The sequence below is a fragment of the Martes martes genome (assembly GCF_963455335.1).
Source record: "Martes martes genome assembly, chromosome: 8".
Classification (NCBI taxonomy): Eukaryota; Metazoa; Chordata; class Mammalia; order Carnivora; family Mustelidae; genus Martes; species Martes martes.
In genome coordinates this window covers 75,880,119-75,903,265 of record NC_137895.1, presented here as the reverse complement: position 1 = coordinate 75,903,265, position 23,147 = coordinate 75,880,119, and the positions used below count along the sequence as shown (strand labels likewise).

Genomic DNA, 23,147 nt, shown 5'->3' with positions numbered 1-23,147 from the left:
GAGCTCAGTGAGCTCCTCTAATAACTGAACCCAAGGAGGGTCTCAATGGAATCTCCAAACTATAGCTATTGGTCAGAAGCACAGGTGACAACCAGGACTTGAAATTGGTGACTGAAATAAGGGGCAGGAACAGTTTTGTAAGAATCTAACATTATCTCCAGCTAGATACTGTCATGAATGAGTTTAATTTTATGACACTAACTATAGGACGCCAACCTGGTTTTGGAGAATTGCTTGGGGGGGTAGGGAGGACAGATACATCAGAATCAGATATAAAATCACTAAGAAAATATTGGCCTTAAACTATACATTAGATGAGATGAATTTAATATGCAGAACATGTTACAGAATATTCTATTCAACAGTGACAAAATATATAGCCCGCATAGATTATTCTCTAGGGCAGATCATATGTTAATCCACAGAATAAGTCTTAAATCTAAGAAGACTAAAATCATATCAAGGATCTCTTCCAACTACAATGGCATAAAATTAGAAATCACAGGGTACCTGGTTGGCTCAGTCGGTTAACATCCAACTCTTGGTTTCAGCTTGTAATGATCTCAGGGTCATGAGATCTAGCCCTCCCCCACCTCATCAGGGTCCACGTGCAGCATGGAATCTACTTGGGATTCTCTCTCCCTTTCTTTCTGCCCCTCTCCCTGCTCATGCATATTCTCTAAATAAATAAATGAATGAAATCTTAAAAAAAAAAACCTAAAATCACTTCCAAGAAGAAAACTGGAAAACACATTTATGTGGAAACAACATCCTCCTGAACAACCAATAGGTCAAAGAACAAACTGAAAACAAATAAAAACATATCTTGAGATAAATGAGAATGAAAACACAACATAAGAAACTTATGGGATGCAGCAAAAGCAGTTCTTGATAGCAATAAATGCTCATATTAAGAAAAAGAGAAAGAGCTCAAGAAAACCACCTAACTTTACACCTCAAGGAGCCAAAACAAAACAAAAACAAACTAAGCACAAACTTAGCAGATACAAGTCTACAGCACAGAGGGTGAAAATAAATTAAATAGATACTAAAAAGACAACAGAAAAGATCAATGGAAATAGGAGTTGAGTTTTTTAAAAGATAAAATTAACAAACCATTAGCTATATTTATGCAAAAAAAAAAAGACATGAATGAAATTAAAAATGGGGGTGCCTGGGTGGCTCAGTGGGTTAAAGCCTCTGCCTTCCGTTCAGGTCATGATCCCAGAGTCCTGGGATCAAGCCCCGCGTCAGGCTCTCTGCTCAGCAGGGAGTCTGTTTCCTCTTCTCTCTCTGCCTGCCTCTCTGCCTACTTGTGATCTCTGTCAAATAAATAAATAAAATCTTTAAAAAAAATTAAAAATGGAAGAAAAAACATTACAACTGACATAATACAAATAAAAAGCATCATAAGAAACTACCATGAACAGTTATAAACCACAAATTGGACAAATGAAAAGAAATTTCTTGAAACATACAATCTATCAAAACTGAATAATGAAAAAACAGAAAATCGTAACAGACGAATACTACTAAGGAGACTGAACCAGTATTCAAAAATCAACCAATAAAGAACAAAGACTAGATGGCTATACTGGTGAATTCTACAAAACATTTAAAAAATAACTAGTATCACTCCTTCCCAAGCTTTTCCAAAAAACAGAAAAGGAGAAAACACTTCTCAACTCATTTTACTAGACCAGCATTACCCTGATACAAAAACCAGACAAAGACATACAAGGAAGGAAAATTACAGGCCAATATACCTGTTGAACATGAATGCAAAAATCCTCAACATAATATCAGCAAACCAAATTTAATATAATAGCAAAAATATCCTTCACGATGATTAAGCTGGATTCATTCCAGGGATGCAATGATGGCTCACCATATGCAAATCAATGTGATAAGCTACATTAACAAAAAGAAGCTTAAAAGTCATAACGATCATTTCAATAGCTACAGAAAAGCGCATTTGCCAAAATTCAACATCCTTTCATCATAAAAACTCCTAACAAAGTGAGTACAGAGAGAACATACCTCAACATAATAAAGGCCATTGATAACAAGCCCATAGCTAATCTCACATTCAACAGTGAAACACTGAAACCTTTTCCTTTGTGATCAGAAACAAGGGTCCCCACTCTCATCACTTTCATTCAACATAGCAAGGAAGTCCTAGCCAGAGCTATCGGGAACAAAAAAGAAATAAAGAATATCCAAAACAAAAAAGAGCAAGTAAAATTGCATTTATTTTCAGATAACATGATATACATACAGAAAACTCCCCACCCAAAAAAAAACAAAAAAAAAAAAAAAAACTGTTAGAACAAACAAATTCAGTAGTTACAGGATATAATAGCAATATACAAAAATCAGTTGTGTTTCGGGGGCGCCTGGGTGGCTCAGTGGGTTAAAGCCTCTGCCTTCGGCTCAGGTCATGATCCCAGGGTCCTCGGATTGAGCCCCGCATAGGGCTCTCTGCTCGGCGGGGAGCCTGCTTCCTCCTCTCTCTCTGCCTGCCTCTCTGCCTACTTGTGATCTCTATCTGTCAAATAAATAAATAAAATCTTAAAAAAAAATTCAGTTGTGTTTCTATATACTAACAACAATCTATCAAAAAGAGAAATTAAGAGAATCCTACTTATGATAGCAGCAAAAAAAGATTTAGAATAAATTTAACTAAGGAGATGAAACACCTGTATACTGAAAACTATGAGATATTGACAAAAGAAACTGAAGGATACACAAATAATGGTGAGAAGTTTCATGCTTATGGATTGGAAGAATCAATATTGTTAAAATGTCCATACTATTCAAAACATCTACAGATTCAATGCAATCCCCATCAAAATTCCAATAGAATTTTTCACAGAAATAGAACAAACAATCCTAAAATTTGTATGGGACCACAAAAGGCCTCAAATAGCCAAGGTAATCTTGAGAAAAAAAGAACAAAGCTGAAGTCATCACACTTGATCCAAACTGTACAGATCTTCCTTGACTTACAACAGGATTACATTCTGATAAAGATATCCTAAGCTGAAAATACTGTAGTTGAAAATGCATTTAATACACCTAACCTACCAAATTTCATAGCTTAGCCTAGCCGACCTGAAGCACACTCAGAATACTTCACATTAGCGTACAGCTGGGAAAAATAACAGAAAGCCTATTTTACAATAAAGGATTGCATATCTCAGGTAACTTATCATGTGCATAATTAAACGTGCACAACAGAATGGCTGTATGGGTGGAGAATGGTTATCAGTGTATCACTGTTTACCGCCTGATTGCTTGGCTGACTGGGAGCTACAACATGCTACCATTATCTAGCATCCTGAGAGGGTATCATACTATGTATCACTAGCCCAGAAAAAGATCAAAATTCAAAATTCAAAGTGTGGTTTCTACTGAATGCATACTGTTTTTGCATCATTGTAAAGTCAAAAAATCTTAAGCCAAACCATCATCAGTCAGAGACTATCTATATTACAAACCTATGGGTTGTATTAAATGGTTTGGTATTGGCATAAATGTAGACATACAGACTGAGATTCTGGGACAAATACCCTAGCATGCATATAGTCACTTAATTTACGACAAAAGAGCCAAGAAAACATAATGGTGAAAGGACAATAAATTGTCCTAAAATAAATGGTAAGGAAAACTAGATGGTCACATGCAAATGAAGGAAATGAAAGTGGACCCCTATCTTACATCATACACAAAAATTCAGTCAAAATGAAGTTAAAGACTTGAACATCAGACCTGAAAACATAAAAGTGCTAGAAGGAAACACAGGGGTTAAGCTTATTGACATTGGTTTTGGCAATAAATTGTTTGGATTAAACCAAAAACAAAGATAACAAAAGGAAAAATAAATAGAACTCTATTAAACAGAAAAGCTTCTGCACAGCAAAAGAAATCATCAATAAAATGAAAAGGCAACCTAAGGAATGGGAGTAAACATTTATAAACGTTATATCTGATTAAATGTAAATAGACACAATCTATAAGGAACTCATTCTACTCAGTAACAAAAAAAAGAAAACATTAACTCAATTAAAAAAGAGGCATGTGTCGTGGGCAGGGTAGCAGGACCCTTAGCTCACTTCATCCCACAGATACAATTAGATAACACCCACATCAGTGTAAATAACCCAGAAAATGATGCAAGACTAGCAGAACAGACTCTCAACAGTTAAATGTAGAAAAGAGGCCACATCGAAGAGAGTAGGAAGGGCAGAGATGGAGTCCAGAGCTAAATGGACCGGTGGGACTGTGCCTGGGAGGAGGAACACAGCCCATAAGAGGGGAGAGGAAATGACCCCAAACCAGGCACCCCAGGCATGAGGGACCCACACTGAGACAAAGAATCCCTAAATATTTGGGTTTGAAAACCAGAGGGGCATAATTTCATGAGTTCTTACCATTGGGGGGCTTAACATCTAGAACTTTCAAAATGAGTTGGCTCAGCTCCGGGAAAGCCAGGAGGGCAAGAGGAAACTGACTCCCCACCCTTAAAGACACAGCACAACAGCCCAGTGATGATACAGCATAGAAGTAGCAGTTTGAAAAAAATACCTGAGGTATATGGGAGGGAGATTTGTTTACTAACCTCAGAGTGTACACTGCAGGGGTGGGACTCATTGGGAGATTTTTCTAGAAACAAACGATCTGGCAGGTGCCATTTCCCTCCCCAACCCTATAGCCTAGACCCTTAGACACTCGCAGGAACCAAGAGTGCCAACACTAGCTACCTATCTTGCCAACAGCATATATGCCCCTGAATTCTCCTGCCCAATTAGCCCCTCCAATATACCCTTGGCCAGATCCCTCCAAAGTGGTGCCACAAGCCTGGCAGTGTGCAAGCAGCCCCAAGAGGGGCCAGTACCACTCCAAAGTGACTCCTCTCTCAGGGAGAGGCAAAGATAACCACACACACCAGTCAGATTACGGCCCCAGCAATAGGCTGGGAACAAGCATCTGGTCTGACAGCAGGCTCTGCCTACCAACAAAAGCTTCTCAAGGGACAACACAAGGAAAGCACACTGCAGTTCAGTGCTACTGCATCTCTGGAAAATGCCTGGTCTGACTCAAATCAAAGCCAAGGCAGCCCCAGACAGGCCCACTAAAAACACATGGACCTAATCCTACCTACAATAGTCAAAGAGAGCCATTTCCAATGACTGGACTGAATGAAACATTGGCTCAGCCACAACAGCAGGGGATACACACACACACAGGAGACATCCCTGAAGTACCAGGTTCTGCTAAACAGGGGATGCTGCACTGAAGGGCATTACAAAAACCTTTTCTTCATAATGCTACTACTTTCAAGAGCAGGAGATGAACCTTATTTCCTAACACACAGAAACAGACACAAGGAGTTAGAGAAGAGAAGACAGAGGCATATGTCCCAAATGAAAGAACAGGACAAAAATCACAGCCAGAAAGCTAAATTAAGCACATAATATGCCTGAAAGAGAATTTAAAGTAATGGTCATAAAGATACTCAATAGACTTGAGAAAGGAATGGAGGACCTCAGTAAGACCCTTAAAAAAAAGAAAATATAAAAAAGGGATTCCTGGGTGGCTCAATCATTTAAGCATTGGCCTTTGGCTCAGGTCACGATCCCAGGGTCCTAGGCTTGAGTCCTGCACTGGACTCCCTGTTCAGCAGGGAGCCTGCTTCTCCCTCTGCCTACTGCCCCCACTTCTTGTGCACATGCACTCTCTCTCCCTGTCAAATAAATAAAATCTTTCTGGGTGCCTGGGTGGCTCAGTTGGTTGAGCAACTGCCTTCAGCTCAGTTCATGATCCTGGAGTCCCAGGACTGAGTCCCACAGCAGGCTCCCTGCTCAGCAGGGGGGCTGCTCTTCCCTCTGACCTTACCCCTCTCATGCTCAATCTCTCTCATTCTCATTCTCTCAAATAAATAAATAAAAAGATAAGTTTAAAAAAAAAGAAAACATAAAAACCAGTCAGGGATGAAAAAAATCAGTAACTAAAAAATTAAAAATACACTAAATGGAATAAACAATAAACTAGAGGGAACAGAAGGACAGATCAGCAACCTGGAAGACAAAGTAATGGAAAGCAATCAAGCTGAATAGGAGAGAAGAAAAAAATAATAATAATGAAAACAGACTTAGGGAACTCAGCAACACCATCAAGTGTAAGAATATTTGCATAACAGGGATACCGGAAAGAAAAGACAAAGAAAAGAGTGCAGAGAATTTATTTAAGAAATGATAACTGAAAACTTCCCAAATTTGGGAAAGGAAACAGAAATTCAGAGGCACAGAGAGTCCCCAACAAAATCAACCCAAGGAGGTCCACACCAAGACACAGAGCAATTAAAATTGTAAAAACTGGTGATATAAAGGCAATTTTTAAAGCAGCAAGAGAAAAGAAAACAGGTGCATACAAGGGAAATCCCATAAGGTTATCAGCTATTTTCCAGCAGAAACTTCACAGGCTTGAAGGCAATAACAGGACATATTCAACATACTGAAATAAAAAACCTACAGCCAAGAATACTCTATCCAGCAAGGCTATCATCCAGACTACAGGGAGAAATAAAGACTGTTTCCCAGAAAAACAGAAGTTAAAGGAACTGATGACCACTAAACCAGCTCTAAGAGAAATACTAAAGGGGATTCTTTGAATGGAAAGGAAAGACCATAAACAGTAGTAAGAAAAGTAGGAAAAACAAAAGCATTAAAATTAAACATTCATAAAGACCAGTCAAAGGATTCCAAAATAGAAGGATGTAAAGTATGACACCTAGTACCTAAAATGTGAGGGGGAGAGGAGTAAAGAATGGATTCAAATTTAAGTGACAATCAACTTAATACAGACTGCTATACATGGAAGATGTTATATAAAAACCTAGTGGTGGAACAACTGGGTAGCTCAGCTGGTTGAGCATCCAACTCTTGGTTTCAGCTCAGGTCATGGTCTAAGGGTCATGGGATCAACCCCCGCATTGGGCTGACTATGTACACGGCACAGAGTTTGATTGGGATTCTTTCCCTCTTCCTCTAACTACCCCTCTGCACCCCCCCCCAACCATTAGCACATGCACACTCACTCTAAAATAAATAAAATCTTTTTTTTTTTTAAAGATTCTATTTTATTTGACAGACAGAGATCACAAGTAGGCAGAGAGGCAGGCAGAGAGAAGAGGAAGCAGGCTCCCCACTGAGCAGAGAGCCCAACGCAAGGCTCGATTGCAGGACCCTGGGATCATGACCCGAACCAAAGGCAGAGGCTTTAACCCACTAAGCCACACAGGCGCCCCTCTAAAATAAATAATATCTTAAAAAAAAAAAAAAAAACTAAGGATAACCACAAATCAGAAACTAGTAATACATATGCAAAAACTAAAGAAAAGGGGCGCCTGGGTGGCTCAGTGGGTTAAAGCCTCTGCCTTCGGCTCAGGTCATGATCTCAGGGTCCTGGGATCAAGCCCCGCATCGGGCTCTCTGCTTAGCGGGGATCCTGCTTTCCCCCTCTCTCTCTGTCTGTCTCTCTGCCTACTTGTGATCTCTCTGTCAAATAAATAAAATCTTTAAAAAAAAAAAAAAAAAAAAAAAAACTAAAGAAAAAGTAACCCAAGGAAATCACTAAAGAAAGTCAGCAAACCATGAGAAAAAGAGAGCAAGAGAAAGAACAAGGAACTAGAAAATAACCATAAAACAAGTAACAAAATGGCAGTAAGTACATACCGATCAATAATTATTTTGAGTGTAACTACACTAAATGCTCCAATCAAAAGATATAGGGTGACAAAATGGGTTAAAAAAGCAGGACCCATCTATATGCTACCTACAACAGGCTCATTTCAGACCTAAAGACACATGTAGATTAAAAGTGAAGGAATGGAGAAGGATTTATCATCCAAATGGAATTGAAAAGAAAGCTGGGGTAGCAATACTTACATCGGGGAAAAAAATAGACTTTAAAACAAAGACTGTAACAAGACACAAAGAGGAACACTATAGAATCATAAAGGGAACAATCCATAAAAAAAATATATAACTGTAAATACTTATGGGAGCACTGAAATACACACAGCATTTAATAACAAACACAAAGAAAGCAAATGATCATAATACAATAATGGTAGGGGACTTTAACAACCCACTTACATCAATGCATACATCATCCAAAGAGAAAATCAACACGGAAAGAGTGGCTTTAAATGACACGCTGGACCAGATGGATCTAAGATATATTCAGAACATTCCATCCCAAAACAGCAGAATGCACATTCTTTTCAAGTGCACATAGAATACTCTCTAGAAGAGATCACATGTTAGGCCACAGAACAAGTCTCAACAAATTCAAAAAAATCAAAGTCATTCCATGTATCTTTTCTGACCACAATACTATGAAACTAGAAATCAACCAGAAGAATAAATCTGGAAAGATTACAAATACATAGAGGTTAAATAACATGCTACTAAACAATGAATGGGTCAACCAAGAAATCAAAGAAAGCCAAAAAATAACAAATGAAAATGAAAACACAACAGCCCAGTATCTTTGAGATATAGCAAAAGTTTTCTAAGAGAAAAATTTATAGCAATATAGACCTACCTCAAGAATCAAGAAAAATCTAAAATAAACAACCTAACTTTACACCTAAAAGAGCTAGAAAAAGAACAAACAAAACCCAAAACCAGTAGAAGGAAATAAGAAAGATTAGAGCAGAAATAAAAGAAATAGAAACTAAAACAAACAAAATCAGTATAACAGATCAATGAAACCAGGAGCTGCTTCTTTGAAAAGATAAAAAATTGATAAACCTTCAGTCAGTCTCATCAAAAAATTAGGGGGAAAAATGTTAAAGAAAAAGAGAAAAGCCTCAATCAGAAATGAAAGAGAAGTAAAAACCAGCACCATAGAAATACAAAGAATTAGGGGTGCCTGGGTGGTGCATTCAGTTAAGCATCCGACTCTTGGTTTTTGGCTCAGGTTGTGATCTCAGGGTCATGAGATCAAGTCCCATGTCAGGCTCCACGCTCACCATGGAGTCTGCTTGAGATTCCCTCTTCCTCTGCACCTCCCACTTGTGTGTGTTCTCTATCTCAAATAAATAAATAAATCTTTAAAGAAAAAAAAGGAAACTGGGGTACCTAGGTGGTACAGCAGTCATGTCTCCAGCCCTTGGTTTCAGCTCAGGTCATGATCTTGTAGTCATGGGATCAAGCCCCACATGGGGTCCTCACTCAGCAAAGAGTCTGCTTCAGATTCTTTCTCCCTCTCCCTCCTCCTCCCCCTCTGTTCTCCCAGCTCGTTCTCTCTCTCTCTCTCTACATATGGAAAATTCTTTGGGGGAAAAAAAAAGCAATATAAAGGATTATAAGAGAATATTTTGAAAAATTATATGCCAACAAATTGGATAACCTAAGGAAATGAATAAATTCCTAGAACATATAACTTCCCAAACCTGAATCAGGAACAAATAGAAAATTGAACAGACAAATTTTACCAGCAATGAAACTAAATCAGTAGGGTGCCTGCGTGGCTCAGTTATTAAGCGTCTGTCCTCAGCTCGTGTCATGATCCCAGGGTCCTTGGATCAAGCTCCATATTGGGCTCCTTGCTCAGTGGACAGCCTGCTTCTTCTTCCTCTGCCTGCCACTCTGCCTACTTGTGTTCTCTTTCTTCAAATAAATAATATTTAAAAAAAGAAAAAAGAAATTGAATCAGTAATCAAAAAACTCCCAACAAACAAAAGTCCAGGACACAGGTCAATTCTACCAAATATTTAAAGAAGAGTTAATTCCTATCATTCTCAAACTTTTCCAAAAAAGTAGAAGAGGAAGGAAAGCTTCAAAATTCATTCTATGAGGTCAACATTACCCTATACCAAAACCAGATAAAGACACTTCCCAAAAAAGAGAACTAAGGCAGTATCTTTGATGAACACAGCTGCAAAAATCCTTATCAAAATGTCAGTAGACAGGGGCGCCTAGGTGGCTCAGTGGGTTAAGCCTCTGCCTTCGGCTCAGCTCGTGATCCCAGCGTCCTGGGATCAAGCCCCACATGGGGCTCTCTGCTCAGCAGGGAGACTGGTTCCTCCTCTCTGTCTCTGTCTGCCTCTCTGCCTACTTGTGATCTCTATCTGTCAAATAAATAAATAAAATAAAATATTTTAAAAAATGTCAGTAGACAATCCAACAATACACTAAGAAAAAAAAAATTATCACAATCAGGTGAGATTTATTCCTGGAGTGCAAGGGTGGTTCAATATTTGTAAATCCATCAACATGACAAATCACATCAACAAATGAAAGGATAAAAACCATATGATTATTTCAATTAAGGAATGGAAATAAAAGGCATCCAAACTAGTATGGAAAAAGTAAACAGTTCAATATTTGCAGATGACATGATACTGCATGTAGAAAACCTAAAGACTCCACCAAAAAACTGCTAGAACAGACAAATGAATTCAGCATGATCACAGGATACAAAGTCAGCATACAGTTGTGTGCTATATTTCTATACACAAATAACAAAGCAGCAGAAAGAGAAATTAAGAAAAAAAACCCATTTATAATTGTACCAAAAATAGTAAGATACCTAGGAATAAACCTAACCAAAAAGGTGAAAGACCTGTACTCTGAAAACTAAAACACTGGTAAAAGAAATTGAAGATGACACAATGGAAAAAGATTCCATCTCCTGGATTAGAAGAACAAACACTACTTACTACCCAAAGCAATATATAGATCTAATGAAATCCCTATCTAAATACCAATAGCGGGAACCTGTGTGGCTCAGTAGGTTAAAGCCTCTGCTTTCGGCTCGGGTCATGATCCCAGGGTCCTGGGATCGAGCCCCGCATCGGGCTCTCTGCTCAGCCGGGAGCCTGCTTCCTCCTCTCTCTGCCTGCCTCTCTGCCTACTTGTGATCTCTGTCTGTCAAATAAATAAATAAAATCTTAAAAATAAATAAATACCAATAGCATTTTTCACAGAATAGAATAATCCTAAAATTTGTATGCAACTACAAAAAACCCTGAACAGCCAAAGCAATCTTGAAAAAGAAGAACAAAAATGGAGATATCACAATCCCAGATTTCAAGTTATACCACAAAGCTGTAGTAATCAAAAGAGTATGGTACTGGCACAAAAAGAGAAACACAGATAAACAACACAGAACACAGAACACAAACCACAACAGCAAGTCCAGAAACACAGGCCACAACAGCAAGTTCAGAAACAAACCCACACTGATATGGCAAATTAATCTAGGAAAAAGGAGCAAGAACATGCAATAGGAAAAAATCAATCTCTTCAACAAATGGTGTTGGTTAAACTAGATAGCATGATACAAAAGAATTCAACTGGACCACTTTCTTACACATTCACAAAAATAAACTCAGAATGGAGTACAGATCTAAATGTGAGACCTGAAACCATAAAAATTCCAGAAGAAAGCTGAGGCAGTAATTTCTCTGACATCAGCCATAGCAACATTTTTCTAGATATGTCTCCTGGGGCAAGGGAAATAAAAGCAAAAATAAACTACTGGAACTATATCAAAATAAAAAATTTCTGCACAACAAAGGAAACAATTAACAAAACTAAAAGATAACCTACTAAATGGGAGAGGATATCTGTAAATTGTATATCCAATAAAGCGTTTGTATCCAAAATATATAAAGACCCCCCCCCAAAAAAATTAACCTAATTTTAAAACAGGCAGAAGACATTTCTCTAAAGAAAACATACAGATGGTGAACAGACACATGAAAAGATGCTCAACATCACTGATCACCAAGGAAATGCAAATAAAAATTACAGTATCACCTCACACCTGTCAGAATGGCTAAAATCTGAAATAACAAGAGTTTACAAGGATATGGAGAAAAAGGAACCCTCTTGCACTATGGGTGGGAATGCAAAGTGGTACAGCCACTGTGGAAAACAGTATGGAGATTCCTCAAAAAGTTAAAATTAGAACTACTTTATGATCCAGCAATCACACTACTGGGTATTCACCCCAAAAATACAAAAACACTAATTCAAAGAGATACATGCATGTCTATATCAGCATTATTAACAATAGCCAAACTATGGAAGCAGCCCAAGAGTCCGTCAACAGATGAATGGATAAAAAAGAGGTGGTATGAACCATCTCATTGGTCAGAATGGCTAACACTAACAACTTAGGAAACAACAGATGTTGGTGAGGATACAGAGAAAGGAGAACCCTCTTACACTGCTGATGGGAATGCAAACTGGTGCACCCACTCTAGAAAACAGTATGGAGGCTCCTCAAAGAGTTAAAAATAGGGATACCCTATAACCCAGCAATTGCACTACTATGTATTTATCCAAAGGATAAAACATGATTCAAAGGGGGCACATGCACCCCAATGTTTATAGTAGCAATGTCCACAACAGTCAAACTATGGAAAGCACCTCGATGTCCATCAACAGACTGATGGATAAAGATGTGATACATACATACACACACACACTGGAATATTACTTGGCCATCAAAAAGAATGAAATCTTGCCATTTTCAATGACATGGATGGAACTAGAGGGTATTATGTCAAGTGAAATAAGTCAATCAGAGAAAGACAAATACCATAGGATTTCATCAAGTGGAACTTAAAAAACAAAACAGATGAACATAACAGAAGAGAAGGAAAAAACAAAAGATGAAAATAAGAGAGGAAGGCAAACCGTAAGAGACACTGAACTCTAAGAAACAAACTGAGGGTTGCTGGAGGAGGGGCTGGTGCGGGGGAAGGGATATTTGGATAATGTGCATTAAAGTGGGCACTTGATGTAATGAGCACTGGGTGTTATATGCAAATGATAAATCACTAACATCTATCCCTGAAACTAATAACACAGTATATGTTAACTAAATTGAATTGAAATCAAATAAATTTTAAAAAGAGATGGACTGTATATACAATGGAATATTATACAATCATAAAAAATAATGAAATATTGCCATCTGCAATGACATGGATTCTTCTAGAGAGCATAATGCTAAGTAAAATAAATCAGTCATACAAAGATAAATACCATATGATTCCACTCATATGTGGAATTTAAGAAACAAAAAAAAAGAGACAAAGTCAAAAACAGATTCTTAACTATAAAGAACAAACTGATGGTTACCAGGGAAGGAAGCTAGGGAAAGTAAAACAGGTGAAAGGGATTAAGTGTACACTACCATGATGAGCACTGAGTAATGTACAGAACTGCTGAATCACTGTATTGTACACCTAAACTAATAACATTACTTTACAATGGAATTAAAACTTTAAAATCATAAGGGTGCCTGGCTGGCTCAGTAAAGGATGCGACTCCCGATCTTGAGGTCATGAGTTCAAGAGGCCTGTGTCAGACATGGAGCCTACTCAAAATAAAAAATAAATAAATAAAATTTTTAAAAAATAGGCAAAGAACATAAATAGACACTTTTCCAAAGAAGACACACAAATGGCTAACAAATGCATGAAAGGTATTCAACATCACTAATCATCAGGGAAATGCAAATCAAAACCATAATGATATATCACCTTAAACCTAGGAAGAATCTTATCAAAGAGAAAAGTAATCATAAATGGTGGGGAAGAAGCAGAGAAAAGGGAACCCTTCTGCACTGTTGGTGGGAATGTAAATTGGTACAGCCACTATGGAAAGCGTATGGATTTCTCTCAAAAAGTTAGACATAGAACTACTATATAATCCAGCAATGCCACTTCTGAGTACATATCCAAAGAGAATTCAATGTATCAAAGAGAGAGTTCTACTCCCATGTTCACAGCAGCATTATTTACAATAGCCAAGATATGAAAGCAACCTAAGTATCTGTCAGTAGAGGAACAGATCAAGAAAATATGATGTATTGTGTGTATATGTGTGTGTACACACACACAATGGACTATTCAGCCTTTAGAAAGAAAAAAACGTCAAAACCACATTTGTGGTAACATGGATGAACCTAGAGGGCATAATGATAAATTAAGCCAGACAGAAAAATATCCCACAGTATCACTTATATGGGAATCTTTTTAAAAGTCAACTTCATAGAAACAGAGAATAGAAAAGTGACTGATGGAGGTTTGGGGAAACAGGGAAAGATTTTTTTTAAAGGTTACAGAGTTTCTCAGATGAATGAGGTGGAGGATCTAATGTATAACAGGGTAGCTATAGTTGATACCACTATAATATATAATTGAAATTTACTGAGAGTAGATTTTAAATGGCCTCACCCAAAGAAATTATATGTGTGGTGATGGATGTGGTAACTCGATGATGGGAATCCCTTCACAATATATACATATATCAAATCATCAGGTTGTACACTCTAAATATCTTATAATTTGTCACTTTCACCTCAATAAAGCTAGAAAAAAATAAGGCAGCAAAGGGAGAACATAGCCCCTAAATAAAGGGGGAACTAGAATTTTACATCTGACAAAGAAAAATGTGCACTTAATTAAGACAGTTTGCCATTATATAATATGAATCCCTAGAAGTCATTTGTTACTTTGACAACTGCAATATTAAATATGTAGCTAACTGCCATAATTATATTTTAGAATTTCTCAGATTTTATTCAAATGTTCTCCAATGCATTTCACTACACTGGAATCCCAATAAACACAGCTCTGATTATCACTTAGGGACATGACTTCCATAGTCTGTCTGCAACTCAGATTTCAACCTTATTTTCATTCTTCTACTGCATGTATTCTAACACCCAACCAAATTAAAGTATATGTTTCTATTCTCCTTATATGGATACCTCTCTCATCACACTTCTGTATTCAAAACTTTCAATATCTTCAAGGCCCTAATCATAGGGAAGTGTCTTCATGAAATTTATACGCACTTTATAAAAAATAATTTCAAGACTTTGTTTAAATTTTGCCTTTAAATTTAAATCACTAGATAATTAAAATCTTTAAAAAATAAATAAATAAATTACTAGATAATTAGAGGTGTGGAGGTAGGAATGAGGCTAATCTTTTTTTTTTAATAAAGATTTTATTTATTTACTTGACAGACAGAGATCACAAGTAGGCAGAGAGGCAGGCAGAGAGAGAAAGGAGGAAGCAGGCTCCCCGCAGAGCAGACAGCCCGACACAGGGCTCGATCCCAGGACCCTGAGATCATGACCTGATCTGAAGGCAGAGGCTTTAACCCACTGAGCCACCCAGGTGCCCCGAGGCTAATCTTTTTTAACAGCAATTACTACATTATCCAGGGAAATGGATTTTTAGAAAAACATATTGCAATCATCTCTTTCAATAGAGGAATGAACAATATTAGTTGCCATTATAGCCACATACTAAAAGACAATCAGTATTAGTCATAACCTGTTCACAGAACACTCTGCAAGTTATCAATTCTGGGAAGCAGGAATATAGATATTTGTTACATTATTCATTGTAAGAAAGAATACAGTAAAATAGATGTAAAAAGGTTAAGGGAGGGAAAGAAGTTAAGAGATGGGGGAAGGAAGGAGGAAAAAGGATAAGTGAGAAAAGAGACACAGAAACACATGAAGAAATAGAAAGTATGTTGACTACAGTAACGTATCAGAGCATTCTGCCCTTTGCTATGCTTTCTCGCAAGGAAAGATTTAAAGGAAAAGGCTAAAGAAATATTTAAAAAAAAAAAGACACAAAGGCAACAGGTTTACAAAAATAAAAAACACTAACATACATTTTACATGGAGTATGCAGGAGATATTAAAACTACAATATAAATTAAATACTATGGGTATCATATGCCTTAATGGTCTTGAATTGTTTTTCGTTTCTTTTGTTTTGCTTTTTAGTTTGCTGTTTAGTTTATTTTTTAGTGGCATGGTGCCATGCAAAACAGTTTCCAGATTGTTAAGATCTTAAGATACAACACTATCTTAAGTGTGATTAAAAGTGGGAAATGCAAATAAAATAAACAGAGCAATAACAAATAAAAACAATATTTAATGGCTTGTATTACATTGAAATTAATTTAATCTAAATCATAATCCAACATTGTTAGCTAGCAAACTTATTAAGATTCAGGACAGTAACTAGCCTAGAAAAAGTACTTACATTGGCTTTCCACAAAACTAAAACAGGTCTACCTGATGTGTCAGGAATAGTAATGATATATGTAGAACATTATAGCTTTTACATAACTTTTTCTCTTATTAAACCAGAAAAAATTTTTTAGAGATGTATGAATTACAAAGGGTAAGGTATTGAGAAAAAAACTGTCAAATCAATAAGGCAAAAACCTAATACTCAAAATATGGAGCCTAAGTTCAATAAGTTCTTACAGACTGAATTTTTATAGTATTTTCACTAAGAAAACACTATTTCACAGTTACAGGCTATAATGATAAACATGAGCAGCCATCTCCTGAGTCACATAGTGGAAGAGATTTTAAAAAGTGAATGATACTGGGGTGCTGGGTGGCTCAGCTGGTTAAGCAGCTACCTTCAGCTCAGGTCATGATCCCAAAGCTCTGGGTTCAAGCCCCACACTGGGCTCCCTGCTCAGTGGGGAGCCTGCTTCTCCCTCTCCCACTCCCCCTGCTTGTGCTCTCTTTTTCTCACTCTCTCTGTCAAATAAATAAATAAAATATTTAAAAAAGAAAGAAAGAAAGAAAGAAAGTGAATGATACCCCAACATGAATGTATGTTTCAGGCTATTCACAATTAAATCTTAAAAACTTTATTTTCAATAATTTTAATTCACTAAAGCTTCAAATGTTGAAGTTTTCCCACTCTATTAATGGAAAAAAGACTTATTTATTTTGAATAAAGATTTTTTTAACAAAATATCACCAAAATTTAGAGGACCTGCTTTCAAAAATGTTCAAAACAATAGGACACATGGATTGCTTTACAAAGTAATTCTTCAAAGACTCAAATGTTAACAAAATTCAATTAATGAAAGGCAGCAAAGAGAGAAAGCTTATAATGACATGCCAACATTAGTTTTCAACATTAGTATTGTCTCAGAAACACTGTAATTCAGTTACATTAACTGTGCATATATAAAATTGTTCAAAATTTTGACAACTGCAGCTTCCATTTGGTAAAATATCAAGCTTCTTTGGATGCAACTATGAAATACATGTAAATCACAATCAATTCAAGTTTACCTTGGTCACACAGGTTATGTAATTTAATAAGAACTCTTTTTAACACACGATGCTATAATCCACCAAATGTGTATTCATATTATCGCAGATATAGTTTTATCTTCAATGTTCTGCAGTTACATGTGTCAAATTATTGTTTGCCACTGTATTTTCCTCAAAATAACCACTAAACCTGAAAGTAAATCCTGATGCTTTTTCAGATTTTCTTCAGCTTCTCATGTGGTCAATGATATAACCATGAGAGAGGCCAAATGTTAGTAAAAATTCTGCACATAACTTGTAGGTTCATCATCAACTTAAAAACAAAATATCACTATTTATTTTTAAGCATTAGTTTTAAGTTCTCCACTACCAAATGGATTACAGAAGCATTACCAAACAATATTACAAAAAAAAAGCTCACAAAAACCATTTCAGCAACAACATTCCTACTACTCTTTGTATGTGCTCTGACAGGACAGGAGCTTAGCCTCTATTCCTTAAAATTTCACTTATATATAACCTAAACTTTACCTTGTTTCATACTGACCCCACTCCCCAGGTATGGCAGCTATACAAATCTCTCAGACTTTAGCATGCTGCAATACTAGTTGGTACAACTGGCCAGCAAGGACAGCAGCATTTAATACTTCTGCTAATTGTCCCTAGCTGCTCACTCTATCAACTAGTGCCCTCTATTCTGTCCTTTAAAGGACTGGTTAATTATTTTCCATCTGGAAAGTGTTTTTCCCGAGTTATCACTGGATGTCTTTAGATTTAACCACATGTTAAAGCGAGAACTCCCTTTACTGCACACCTAGCTCATGAACTAATAGAGACCATGGCAGCAGAGGTTTAAAAAAAAAAAAAAAAAAAGACCACTCATTGACTCTAACTGAGCTCATTTTAACAGAAACAGTGATGGTAGTTTCTTTAGTTAAAAAACAATAACTTTGCTAACCTGGGCTTGCCTCTAGGACCACAAGCATAAATCATGGCTGCATCAGGCAAACAGAACAGTGCTTACAGTGCTTTAACAGAGAAAGAAAAGATGCACAGAGACTAACTTAATTATAAAGAGAATTTATTGTAAAACTGATTAAGGTTAAGTTTCAGGGCCCTTAACATAAAAATGCCCCTTCCACGCCCTGTATCTAATTTTATAGTCATGATTTTGCATTATTTTTCCATACAGAAAGAAGGTTCTACCCTTGTATGAAGAGGTTTAATAATTAACCCAAAATCACATAACCCATGAAACCTACAAAATGAGTTAGGACTTGTGTTGATTTGATTTGGAGAATATACAGTGATACCAGAAAATGGAAAAATAGTATTCTTTTCCCCCAGCAGAATCCTAACTGGTAGCATTATCTTAAAGTTTATTTCCCACCATTTCCAAACTACATAACACTAACCACAAACAGTCATAAAATATCAGTTTGATTGTGTTACTTCCAAATTTGTATGACTCAGTAACAGATTAAATTTCAACTTCTCATTCTGGCTTTCAACCTCACTATCAAACAGACACGTATACATATTTTTAAATATTTAAATATATAATCTTATCTCCAACTACTTATGTAATGTTTATTTGCATCTTTATTTTCCCCATCTCAACTATCCTTTATTCTTGTTTCTGACTGCCAAAGCTTCAACTAAAACTATCCTATATTCTGCTATCGTTCTGAGTATCTATTCGTTAAAGCATGTATTTTGGCCCCTTATCTTAAACATTTTCAAACTTAATGACATGTCATACCCACACCCCCAATAAAATATAAATCTCTAAGAAAGGGGCTAAATTTCATTATTTTTCATGCCCACCTGGCAAAGTGCTTGGTACACAGCACTCAACAAATATTTTGCACAAACATTCTAGGCCTACATTTACAAATGCACACTTCTCCTTTAACTAAATTTAAACAGAATTTTATCTGTGTCCATCTTATGACACTGGTTGCTGTATTCAATCTAAGTTGCAAAATAAATTTCCCCTAATTAAAAAAAATGTTTTCTTATACTTCATATGTAGTGCAATATAATCCATCTATAGTCAAACTCATTATAAAACGCATAATGTAGCCCAAAGACTGTTTACATTGTATACATCTTTAGATTCTCCTTCCCCTCCTATCTTCCTAACACCTTCATGTCTGAGGTCTATGAATTTGGTGAAAAAAGCTACTGATCAATAAATAGGAAAATGAAAGAGAATCATTTCCAAATTCTAAAAAATCAGTGGGTATACCTGTCCTGTCTCAAATGTATACCTCAATCTAACAAGGAAAATACGGGTCTGAGTGACTTACAAAAACTATAAAACAAGAACTAGAGTTCTAGAGCAATGATTCCCAGACAAGTAAAGGAAAAAAAAATTTTTTTAATTGGCAAGACTGACAAATGACTGATATTTTAACTGTCAAAAAAGGACTTAAATGAGGAGGAGCATTTTAAAATAAAAATATATATATATATATAATCTTGGGAAAAAAAGAAAGAACAGACCATTATATTGAAAAACCTGACATTACCAATGATAAGTTTCAGAGACAGTTGATTGGGAATTGTTATTATAGACATGTAAATTACTCTCAGCCTCAACCAAATCTCTAAACAAAATGAGACTCTTTTAAGTAAAATGATATCTTGTAAAAATGTCCATGAACTTTAACACTAAAGCCAAACCAAATAATTTTGAAAAGGAAAAAATAAGGGAAGTTTATGTCTTCCCTAGCCACCAAACCTTTCCTTTTTATTTCACACACAAGACACCTGACTGGTAGAGTCCCCAAACTGAAGAGTACCAAAAAAATCAAATGCCAAGTTTGTTTTATGCCAAGAAAAACTGTAAAGAACTTTGCCATAATAAAGATTTTCCTACTGGGGTGTGTGGGAGGCTCAGTGGGTTAAGCGTCTGACTTTTGGTTTTAGCTCACATCATTATCTTGAGGTGGCAAGATTGAGACCCTGCACGGAGGCTCCCAGCTCAGCAGGTAGTCTGCTTCAGATTTTCTCCCTCTGTCCCTGCCCACCCACACCCCACCCTCACTCCCTCTCTCTTTAAAATAAATAAAATCTTTTTTAAAAATTAAAAAATGAAAAAAAAATTTAAAAATGAAAATTCTCCTGTAAATTAATTCTGCAATTAAACTTACATCAAGTTCCTACAATAAATAAGAATACTCTGCTTCCATGTTGTGTATACAGACTGCTATGATCAAAACAAACTGCTATAACCTGCTTTTTTAATTCTCTTTCCAAAAATGTGTAAAGCCCCTTACTGGCTTCCTGTGTTAACGCAGACCCACCTGCTGTCTAACAAATAACCCTTCCGATTTGTTTAATACCCACCCCATCCATCTCTTCTAAGCCTTGCTAAAAACTAGGTCTCCAATTTGACCAATTGTTTATCTCACCTCCTTTTCAAATTTTAAGAACCTGTGCTTCATTGTTTCTCTGTGGTGCTTGTTCTGTGCAATATTGCTATCCTTCAAGGCTTCATGTAATTTCTTGTTTCTGGGTTCTTTAAGTATCCACAGCCCTTTATGTGTGCCACTTTTAGAAAACTTGTTTCTACACAGCACAGCAGAGTGGTTAAGCACATTGCTCTCAAATCCTAACTCTGCTACTGATTAGCTGGGTGACCTTGAGCAAGTCATTTAACCTTAACAGTGCATCAGTAAAATAGGAATAACATTTGTATATACCTCATGAGATCCTTGTTAAGAGTAAATGAGCTAATATGTGAAAAGTTCTGATAGAGCTTTGTAAATGTTCTGCAATTATCTCATTTGTCTGTATTTAAGTTCTTAACATTTCTCAAAATTTTCAACCAAAAAGCAACTCTAATAAGGGAGGGTAATAAACAAGTTCCAGAATGGACTGAGATACAGATTAAAATGTTTATAACAGCTCTAATCAGCAGCTAGTAGTCATTACTAAGCACTGTCTTGGATTCTGAGGCCCTTTAGGCCCTCATGATCACAATACCATGATCAACTAATCTTTTACACCCTCGTCTACTGTCATAGTAGAAAATGGAAATACTCACTGTTTCATTACCAATCTGGGGTTTGACCTAAGGAGTCCATTCCCCCAAGAAAATATATTTAAAGTTGCAGATTTTAACTTAAAATATCACAGGATTTATGTACTTTAATCCATAATGTATCCATATTTGTTTAAATTTAAAAAAATTTTTTCCCTCTAATCCCTGAGTAAAACTGTTGCTCCAGGGAGAGGTGTCATGTTACTTCTGTGGTTTCTTAAGCCCCAGTGGTACCTAATACTTCCAGGCACAGTTCTACTTCATTTTTGAAAAACACACTGCTAGACTATTTCCTGTGGTATATTGCTTTTGCATTCTCCCAATAGGATGCAAAATATTACTCTCTGAAGAGCCAGAAGCTTTACATATAGAAGAATAATGGCACCTACATTTTAACAGTACTTAAGCATTTGCAAAATTATTTCGTATCTCATTTAATATTCATTTTAAAGGCTGTCAGATTCAAAAACATCAAATTATAATCACATATCACCTAACTCTTGTGAAGCCTGTAAGTGAATTTTCCATTTTCTACAAAGTAGAAGTGTGATGCTAGAACACCAGCCAGAAATAATTCAGAGACATTTCTAAAATACAATGCTAACATTCTTCAACAAGATAATATGCTTCTGCTAAAATTACTGGGCATAGTTACAATACTTGGTGAACACAGAAGCTGTCTTTCTCCTTACAAAATCCTTTAGAATGTAAACGTGTTATAGTCTAACCATATCACCACTGCTCTGGGTCTACTTGTGACAAAAATTATATTTAACAGATTAGTATTTCAATTCTAAAATTTCCTTTTGTCAAGGAATTTCACCAAATGAAATTACAGGCCCACATTATTTCTATCCAAGTGGACCGTAGACCAATGTAATGAAAATGTTATATAAAACTACATTGTCAACCAGTCATGCTTTGTGATTAATGCTAAATACAAAATAAATTGCCAATTCTCTTATAAGTTATTGCAGTTAAAAACTGTTCACTTCGGGGGCACCTGGATGGCTCAGCTGGTTAACCCACAGACTCTTGGTTTCAGCTCCGGTCATTATCTCGGGGTCTTGGGAGAGAGTCCCATGTCAGACTCGCTGCCTGAAGATTCTCTCTGCCCCTCCCTTCGCTTGTGAGGTCACATGCACGCATGCGCATGCCCGCCTTCTCACAAATAAATAAATCTTCAAAAAAAATGTTCACTTTACCTTCCTTTAAAAAGCAAACTAAATTTATAACTGATACTGCCACTGCCCCCTCCCCCGACAATGGACTTAGGGACAGCAAGGAATGATCTCTTCCATAATACTTTCCACATTCATACAGAAGCTATATACTACCTGAGAAAAAACTTCTCCTGAGAGATGGGCAGAAGCGGGAAGGCGGCAGAAGAGGACTCAGGTGCTGAGAGGCCTCATTAGAGAAGGAAGACGTGGGACAGGGGGTAGGAAAAGCAAAGAACTTCACCCACTGTGCGCCCCACACACGAAGCCCTCGGAAAGACCGTGGGGAGAAGCTTATTTGCTTTTGGTTTAGAACAGAAAGGTAGCGACTACGGTCTCCCAGTTGGGTACCAATGAAAAGACCCACGCCTACCAAAGTTCCTCCAGCTCAGGCTAAGCCTGCCCCTCCAGGGCTTAGGAAAAAGGCGCCATTTTGGGAAGGAATGTACGAGGACTCATGGCCTACGGTCTCAAGCTCCAGAAGCACAACTCACCGAGATCCCCCGACCCAGTTCATCTTTCAGAAACTTCTGAGGCCCCAAAGGTGGGAGCTCAGACGTCTTGGGTCTGTGCCCCGCCACAGCTTCTTCAGCGTCAGCCTCCTGCGGCGTACAGCCCAGCCTCCCGACAGCCTCTGCGCCCAGGCTGGCTTTTTGTGAGCCTCCCAAAAGCCTCTGCGGTTTCTGCGGAGACAGTGGCCTGATAGGGCCGCAAGGGACGCTGTGGGAAAGCAG

General features: G+C 37.0%; 1 protein-coding gene across 1 annotated transcript in view; it reads right to left on the bottom strand.

The window, feature by feature from the left end:
- REDIC1 (regulator of DNA class I crossover intermediates 1) overlaps positions 1-22,930 on the bottom strand; it is a gene marked incomplete at both ends in the record, with an annotated part of 117,325 nt that extends 94,395 nt beyond the window's left edge. Inside the window, 1 exon segment of the mRNA XM_080811377.1 lies at positions 22,908-22,930. Coding sequence (XP_080667503.1) covers positions 22,908-22,930 — 23 coding nt within the window.
- Between the last annotated feature and the right edge of the window lie 217 nt (positions 22,931-23,147).